The sequence below is a fragment of the Nycticebus coucang genome, chromosome 16, assembly GCF_027406575.1.
Source record: "Nycticebus coucang isolate mNycCou1 chromosome 16, mNycCou1.pri, whole genome shotgun sequence".
Lineage (NCBI taxonomy): Eukaryota > Metazoa > Chordata > Mammalia > Primates > Lorisidae > Nycticebus > Nycticebus coucang.
This window is the reverse complement of record NC_069795.1, coordinates 90,329,315-90,338,425: the sequence shown is the minus strand read 5'-3', so window position 1 is coordinate 90,338,425 and position 9,111 is coordinate 90,329,315. Positions and strand designations below refer to the sequence as shown.

The 9,111-nt window shown below is 43.6% G+C and overlaps 1 protein-coding gene across 1 annotated transcript in view; it reads right to left on the bottom strand.

The window, feature by feature from the left end:
• Window positions 1–216: 216 nt before the first annotated feature.
• The window catches only part of PARL (presenilin associated rhomboid like), a 60,715-nt gene continuing 51,820 nt past the window's right edge, over window positions 217–9,111 (bottom strand). Inside the window, exons 8-10 of the mRNA XM_053565123.1 lie at window positions 6,883–6,984; window positions 6,388–6,485; window positions 217–539 (exon numbers count right to left, since the gene is read on the bottom strand). Of these exons, the coding sequence (XP_053421098.1) occupies window positions 428–539; window positions 6,388–6,485; window positions 6,883–6,984 (312 nt within the window). The 3' untranslated portion in view covers window positions 217–427. The remainder of the gene's footprint in view (window positions 540–6,387; window positions 6,486–6,882; window positions 6,985–9,111) is intronic.

The window sequence follows — 9,111 nt, the reverse complement described above, 5'->3', positions numbered from 1 at the left end:
ACTTTTGACTGTCAGCCAACCCACAGGCCAGGCAGGTAAGCAGTGCATACTCTGAACAGAGGTGCTGGACAGCCGGTACAAACACCAGGATGTCAGCACTTTGATTAGGACTCTGAACATGCACTCTCCCCAGGTCCCTCCAAACTATGTCAATGCAACAACACAAGACGCCACAGAAGCGTCAGTGCTCTTAAAGAAAAAGCACACATCCTTTGCTTACAAACTAGAGATATAAACCTTTATTTCACAACTCTGTTGTAATTCACTTTTTGTAGACATAGACTGGGGGACACAGTATAAATCGCTGGGAGGCTGGATGCCAATGTCTTCAAAGCAGGAGCACAGCTGTGGTCACTCCAGGGCCCAGGCACTCCTGTAGGTCCCAGGCAGGACGGCCCAGATGCACTAGTATTGTCCAAGCCCAGTTTTACTTAGAGCCACCTCCTTTTTTGCGGCCATTAGTCCTTATTTCATGCCAGATTTTCACTAGAGGCTCTCTGTTCTTCCAAATGAGTTCATGACCATAAGTTACATACCATCTGGAGGAAAAAAAAAAAAAATACGGGTCCAACACTCAAACAGTGTAACACAAATGGTGTAAATACCATAATGATATCAAGTAGACATTTTTAAAAATCAAATGTCACTGAAGAAAAAGTATCCAGTGTAATCAGCCCTACTATGAAACCAATTTATAGATTTCATATGAAAGCTATAAACCAATTATAGCCCAAAAATATGGGGAAAGGGTAGGAGGAGGGGAGGAAGAGGATGAGGAGGGGAGGAGGAGGATGGGTGGAGAAAGGGTAATTGGTAGAACCACACCTAAGGTGCATCTTACAAGGGTACATGTGAAACTTACTAAATGTAGAATATAAATGTCTTAACACAATAAGAAAATGCCGTGAAGGCTATGTTAACCAGTGTGATGAAAATATTTCAAATTGTATATAAAACCAGCACATTGTACCCCATGATTGCATTAATGCACACAGCTATGATTTAATAAAAAAAATCAAATTCCACTGTCATTTACTATGTAGCTTATTAAAACAGCCAATTGATTACTTTAATGTAAATAAATTATTTAGCTTTAATATACAGAGTATGTACAACTTCTAAGTAGGATGGGACGATGGCTGAGTGACCTGAAATGTGTAAGTACTTCACACACACACTTTGATTCAAGTTAAGTATCACCTCTCCCAATAAACACATGAGGAAACCAAGTCTGAAAGTAATTTGCCCAAGGTGCTGGTAGTCAGTCAAGGACTCACCTGAAGGTCAGCCTAACTCGGTGTCCTGAATGTTAGGACACAGATTTACTAATAATGGCTGGACATGCCTCCTGACATCTCCCACCCAGCTACACAAAGGATGGGCTGCTCAGCCAAATTCTGCCCACTCTTTATAAAGACAAATAGCTTGATCCTCCTTCTCCTGTTCAAAACTGCCTAGAAGTAGCCAGAGCAATTAGCCAAGGAAGCCGAAGCACTCAGAAGCTTAGTTACTTCACTGCTCAGTCTCCACAGCTTGGAAACCCCAGCCTGGGTCTAGAACCCACACTGACTCTGGAGCCTATGCTCCAAGCACTGCCCCCACTGCTGCGCTTAGGGAGCACCTCATGTGAGACTGAGGAGGGCCTGTCTTTGAGATCCAGCTCCCTCTCCCAGGGCAGACAGGGTGCAAGTGTAATTTAGGCGGCACCTACCTCCCCCTCAAGAACAGAGTGAAGGCTGGAAAAGGCTCCTGGAGGACAAAGGGTTGATTTGGAAAGGCAGTTAATGAAAGAGACAGAGCCTCACTTTGTTGTCCTCTGTAGAGTGCTTGGCATCATAGCTCACAGCAACCTCAAACTCTCGGGCTTAAGCAATTCTCTTGCCTCAGCCTCCCAAGTAGCTGGGACTCTGTAGAGTGCTTGGCATCATAGCTCACAGCAACCTCAAACTCTTGGGCTTAAGCAATTCTCTTGCCTCAGCCTCCCAAGTAGCTGGAACCACAGGTGCCCGCCACAACATTGGCTGTTTTTAGAGACAGGCTCTGGTCAGGCTGGGAGCTCAGGGCTATCCACCTGCCTCGGCCTCCAGAGAGGCCCCAGATTTCATCTTTCTGGAGGCAGAAGATAGATTTTGTTGATCATGCATCTCCCAGAGCATTGAAAACACAGTATATGGGCAGTGCCTATGGCTCAAAGGAGTAGGGCACTGGCCCCATATAAGGGAGGTGGCAGGTTTAAACCCAGCCCTGGCCAAAAAACTGCACCAAAAAAAAAAAAGAAAAGAAAAACTGCGAAAACACAGTGTATTTGAGTTAGATTGGATTACAGTAGCAGTTAAATGTTTCAACTTTTTTTAAATGTTGTAAACATGTATTTCTTATTATAAAGGGCTTTAGACCAGGCACAATGGCTCCAACCCTTAATCCTAGCACTTTGAGAGGCTAAGATGGGAGAACTGCCTAGGCCAGTGCTTCTCACCTTCCTAATGCCACAGCCCTTTAATACAGTTCCTGTGGGTCATGACCCACAGATTGAGAACCGCTGGCCTAGGCAACCATCTCTACCAAAAAAAATTAATTAAAAAGGCGGGGGGGACTAGATTTGTACCTACACCTAATACAGTAGAACCTCCACAGCTGACGACCTCCCGACACTGACCACTTCGAGCTGACCGGACATGCACCATGTGTATGTGTCAGGACAGTAAGCTTAGCTCCCTATGCTTACCACCTCCATATGATGACCAGTTTGTTACAGTCCCTTAGGTGGTCAACTTAGCAGAGGTTCACTAAATATATTAAAATCTTATTATGAAAATATATGGTTACAGGCTGGGCAAGGTGGCTCACGCCTGTAATCCTAGCACTCTGGGAGTCCGAGGAGGGTGGATCACTTGAGCTTACGAATTCAAGACCAGCTCCAGCAGGTCTAAAAAAAAAAAAAAACTAGCCAGGCATCTGTAGCTCCAGATACTTGGGAGGTTGAGGCAAGAGCACTGCTTGAGCCCAAGAGTTTGAGGTTGCTGTGAACTAAGATGCCACGGCACTATACCAAGGATGACAAAGTGAGACTGTGTTTCAAAAAAAAAAAAAAAGGCTCCACACCTGCAGTACAGTGGTTATGACGCCAGCCACATGCACCAAGGCTGGTGGGTTCGAACCTGGCATGGACCAGCTAAACAACGACAACTGCAATAAAAAAATAGCCAGGCATTGTGGCAAATGAGCTGTGACACCACAGCACTCTATCAAGGGTAACATAATGAGACTCCGTTTCAAAAAGAAAAAGAGGAAATACAAATAAAGAAAATAATAAAATCCCAAAGAAAGGATTTAGTAAATTTACAAAAAAAGGTATTTTAAAAGATGTAAATTAATTAATAGGCCTGTAAAAAAATTTTTTTGTGCTTATAGTAAAATTCTCTGGTGAATTTAGAACAAGATAAAAAGGATCACCCTAAGATTCAAATGCAATTGTAAAAATTCTGACAAGAAATGAATCACTGGTCAGGAACTCTTTATTAATAAGTGTCTTCCCAAATCTTTGTAACCTACTAATTTCAAGCAGAGTCAAAGGCTTTATCTTACAGGTAAACTGTTCTGATTATACTCATAAATCTAAAGGTAATTGGTTGTTGGGCTCAACTAAAATTAGGAATATACCTCAAAATGACTGTCTGAGGAACCCTTTTTTGCAGCTCAGCAACTTAAGATCTAGTGCTCAGTCAGAAACTCCAGTTCTATAATTATCAGCTGGAGGACTTTGACAGCCAGTTGTTTTTTTTTTTTTTTTTGAGACAGAATCTCACTATGTTGCCCTTGGTAGAGTGCTGTGAAGTCACAACTCACAGCAACCTCAAACTCTTGGGCTTAAGTGATTCTCTTGCCTCAGCCTCCCAAATAGCTGGGACTACTGGCGCCCACCACAATGCCTGGCTATTTTTTGTTGCAGTTGTCGTTGTTTAACTGGCCCAGAAAGGGTTCGAACCGACTATCCTCAGTGTATATGGCTGGCGCTTGTAACCACTGTGATATGGGTGCCAAGCCAAGCTGTTTCTTTAAATGGTTTCCTTATCTATAAAATGAAATACTGCGGGCGGCACCTGTGGCTCAGCGTGTAGGGCGCCGGTCCCATATGCCGGAGGTGGTGGGTTCAAACCCAGCCCCGGCCAAATTAAAAAAAAAAAAAAAAAATGAAATACTGCACAAGATTTTAAGAATATTAAATTAGGCTTGGCACCTATAGCTCAGCGGCTAAGGCGCTGGCCACATACACTGGGGCTGGCAGGTTTGAACCCCACTTGGGGCCTGCCGAACAATAATGACAACCACAGGGTGGCACCTGTGGCTCAGTGGGTAGGGCGCCAGCCCCATATACTGAGGGTGGCGGGTTCAAACCCGGTCCTGGCCAAACTGCAACAAAAAAATAGCCGGGTGTTGTGGCCAGTGCCTGTAGTCCCAGCTACTCAGGAGGCTGAGGCAAGAGAATTGCCTAAGCCCAGGAGTTGTAGGTTGCTGTGGGGAGTGTGACGCCAAGGCACTCTACCAAGGGTGATAAAGTGAGACTCCGTCTCTACAAAAAAAAAAAAAAAAAAGACAACCACAACAAAAAAATAGCCAGGTGTTGTGGTTGCTGCCTGTAGTCCCAATGACTTGGGAGACTGAGGCAAGAGAATCACTTAAGCCCAAGAATTAAGAGGTTGCTGTGAGCTGTGACATCATGACACTCTACCAAGGGTGACACAGTGACACTGACTCAAAAAAAAAAAAAAAAGAGAATATTAAATTAGCCCTTCCCTCACTGAATTCTGTGAGAATCAGAGTTCTTGGCTTAGGCATATAGCAAACAACGACATGTCAGCTATTAGCACTGCAGCACAGCATGAAGACAGGAAGATTTGGCCAGAAATGTAAAGTTAGGGCAATGTGCAAGTACATACTACACGAATTTTTACCATCAACAAAACCAGGGCACTTTAAAAATAAAATGAAAACATTTTAGACTTCTAAATCTAAATCAAAGATGTTAGAAAAGATGAATTCTGGATATGGATGACATCTAGTAAATGAAAAGGAGCTGAAATTAGAAAAGAGAAAGACTCTTGTGCCTTTCAGATCCTAGACTTTAAAATGCATTTGATCCAATTATTTTCCAGAATGGAAAAAGGTCATCTAATTATATTTCAGAAGAATAAAACCCTGCTGGGAAGAAGACCCTTTAAGAATACATGGAAGGACCTAGATAAATTTAGAGCTCATAAAGCAGAACCCCTTTTCATAAGTCTTTCTGTTTCTCATACTGTAACATCAGGTCAGTTTCTAGTTACTATTTATAATGTGCTGCTGTTAAAGCTGGAACTTACATATGCTATTGTTTAATCATCACTGGAAATTATACATGGCATAATGGCATTTAGTTCTGCTGCCTACAGGGCAAAACTGCTTCACTTAGAATAGATTTTTCTACCTTGTTTTTAATTAAAAAACTTAAGTTTTTCACTATTATGAAACAAAGTAAAAACCAAGTAAGGTCAAAAGGCAAAATGTATGCAAGAAGAGAGACCATTAGAGAACCCAACACACCAGACAGAGGAGCTCTGATGAAGGGCCACGGTCAGATGGGCTCTAGGAGTCCTGAGGACATTTTCCACGATGGAGTTGCTACTAAACTACTAGGTTTTAAGCAAAATTCTGCGGTCTGAGGCACAAACAGAAGCCCTGATTGCGGGGTGTGGTTCAGGGGGGAGGGCTCTGGATCTGGCTTTAGACCCCCTGCTATTTAACAGGTGTGGGGAAGATTACTTCTGAGCCTCAATTTCCCATCAGTGAAATGGGAGTAATGATAGCATCATGGAACTCGCCTTGTGCCTGCAGACACCAGATGCTAAGTAAGTGGTCTACAGTGGCTATGTCTGGGGTCTTTACATCAGTCATGCAGCTTTCTCCCACACACTCACTGCAGGCAGAGAAATGGCTCCACCAACTTAGTGCCCAGCACTGGTGAGACACAGTGGCAGCAGAGTGGGACACAAGGCAAAAAGCCTGAGGGGGAGAAAGAAGATGACAAAGACTGGGGCCAGGCAGCAGTCTCTTCACAGGGGCTAGAAATGACGACAAGTCAGGAGTTGGTGTGACTTAAGTTTAAGGGTAGGCTAACGGCACAGACTCTCTATTATACAAATGACAGAGGCAGGGTCATGGCCAATATTCTCACATCCCACCTCTCCTGGTGGAACTAGGTACAGCCTAAAGCAAATGGTGTTGAGGTTTCTTCGCCCTCCAGCCCTGCTGTCTCTGCTTCCAGTATACAGCTAAGGGTCTTGTTCTGCCTTCAGGAGGGAGGAGGGAGAGAAGGGTGACCAGAGGAAGCAGATTAACAACCAAACTTACATTCCAAAGAGAGCTCCCCCAAGATGTGCTGCATGATCAAAAAATTTCCATCCCAGGATCATCCCCACTGTATCCATGGCAATAATGGCTTTTAGGGCCTGAAAGACAAGAGAGAGAATGGAAGTGGTACAACTCCGAGTCCTCCTCTACGGGCATTTCTTTTTTTTTTGTAGAGACAGAGTCTCACTTTATGGCCCTCGGTAGAGTGCCGTGGCGTCACACAGCTCACAGCAACCTCCAACTCTTGGGCTTAGGCGATTCTCTTGCCTCAGCCTCCCGAGTAGCTGGGACCACAGGCGCCCGCCACAACACCCGGCTATTTTTTGGTTGCAGTTTGGCCGGGGCCGCCTTTGAATCCGTCACCCTCGGTATATGGGGCCATCGCCTTACCGACTGAGCCACAGGCGCCGCCCTGGGCATTTCTAATGTAAGGGTAAGAATTCGGTCAATGTAAAAACATCACCACTGTCTCTAGAACTTCATAAAAGTACTTACATTCCCTGCTGTGAAGGTGAACATCGGAAGGAAGATAATGGCGAGCCTCCCTTCTGGGATCTTAGTGCAGACAGCTGCGAGGACGGTCATGATTGCACCAGACTGCAACAAGTAACACAACAAGGAAATGTCAACTGAATGCAACATACCGTCTTAGGGGGAAAGAATAACTACAAAGGACATTATTTGGACAACTGACAAAAACTGGAATATGGACTGTAGGTTAAACGAAAGTGTATCAATGTTAAATTTCTTGAATATGATAACTATACTATGGAATATATAAGGATATTCATGTTCTTAGCACATAATGCATTACATACTGAAGTATTTAGGAGCAAAAGGGCATAATATATGCAACCTACTCTCAAATGATTCAGAAAAAGCATGAGGATAGAGCGAAAATGATAAATGTGGCATATGTTAAAAATTGGTAAAACTGGGTCAAGAATATTTTTAAGTTCTTTTAAAGTGAAACATAGACCTAAGTATAAAACCTAAAATAAAAAACCTTCTAGACCAGGTGTGGTGGCTCATGCCTATAATCCTGGCACTCTGGGAGGCTGAGGCAGGAGAAATCACTTGAGTTCAGGAGTTTGAGACCAGCCCCAGCAAAATAAGATCTCCATTTCTACTAAAAATAGAAAAATTAGCTGGGCATGGTGGTGGGCTCTTGTAGTCCCAGCTACTAGGGAGGCTAGGGCAGGAGGGTAGCTTGAACCCAGGAGTTTAAGGTTGCTGTGAGCTAGGCTGACACCACAGCACTCTGGCCCAGAGTGACACTCTGCCTCAAACAACAACAAAACAAAGGACCCAGGAGAAAAATCTTTGTGACCAGGCAAAAAATTCTCTAAGTATGACACCAAAAGCATGACCCATAAGACTGGACTTCATACAAGTTAAAAACTTACACTGACTGTTGGCTCGGCACCCATAGCTCAGGGAGTAGGGTGCCAGCCACATACACCCAGGCTGGCGGGTTTGAGCCTGGCCCTGGCCTGCTAAACAATGACAACTGCAACCAAAAAATAGCCGGGCATTGTGGCAGGCGCCTGTAGCCCCAGCTACTCAGGAGGCTGAGACAAGAGAATCGCTTAAGCCCAAGAGTTGGAGGTTGCTGTGAGTTGTGACGCCACAGCACTCTATACCGAGGGCAACATAGTGAAACTCTATCTAAAAAAAAAAAAAAACACTGCTAAAACAAGCATCACATGTATTCTATACGAATTTGATCTCGAATTCAAGAAGGGGAGCAGGGGCTTCAGTAACTTCCCACCAAGTGGGGATATGGCACATTCCCTGGGTGTAAGATCCAACTACAACTTTTTTTTTTTTGAGACAGAGCCTCAAGCTGTTGCCCTGGGAAGAATGCCATGGCATCACAGCTCACAGCAACCTCCAACTCCTAGGCTCAAACGAGTCTCCTGCCTCTGCCTCCCAAGTAGCTAGGACTACAGGCGCCCGCCACAACGCCCGGCTTTTTTTTTTTTGGTTGCAGCCGTCATTGTTGTTTGGCGGGCCTGGACTGGATTTGAACCCACCTCAGGTATATGTGGCTGGCGCCTGCTCACTGAGCCACAGACGCCAAGCCCAACTACAACTTTTTTTATCTGTCGTGTGTAAATTATATAACCTAATGGTTTGTACCCTCATATTAATTTGAAATTTAAAAAGAATGAAATAAAATACTGTTAAAAGAAATATATACACAGCTGAGAGAAAATATTTTCATGTCATAAATCTGATAAAGGATTTATGCCCAGAATATATAAAAAACACTATAAACACAGTAAGAAAATAATCAATTCTTTTTAAATAGGCAAAAGACTGGAAAAGACATTTCAAAGAAGATATATGGATAGCAAGCAAGCACAGATGATCAACAGCATTAATCACTGGTAAAATGAAAATTAAACCAAATGAGATATCACAACAGACCAGAAATTTAAGGCTGGACCATACCAAGTGTTAGTGAAGATGTGGAGAAACGAATTCTTACACACTGCTGGTGGGAAAGAATTATAAGACTATAATCACTTTGGAAAACGGTGTGGCAGTTCCTTAAAAGTTTAACCTATCTAACACATGATCCAGCTATTCACTCCTAAGTGTTTACCCAAGAGAAACAAACTCAAACGCACTCTCATAGTACAGAATTAAAAAGGGGGGAGGGGCAGAAGTAAAAGCATATGGTCCATACAAAGAGTTGTTACACAAATGTTCACAACT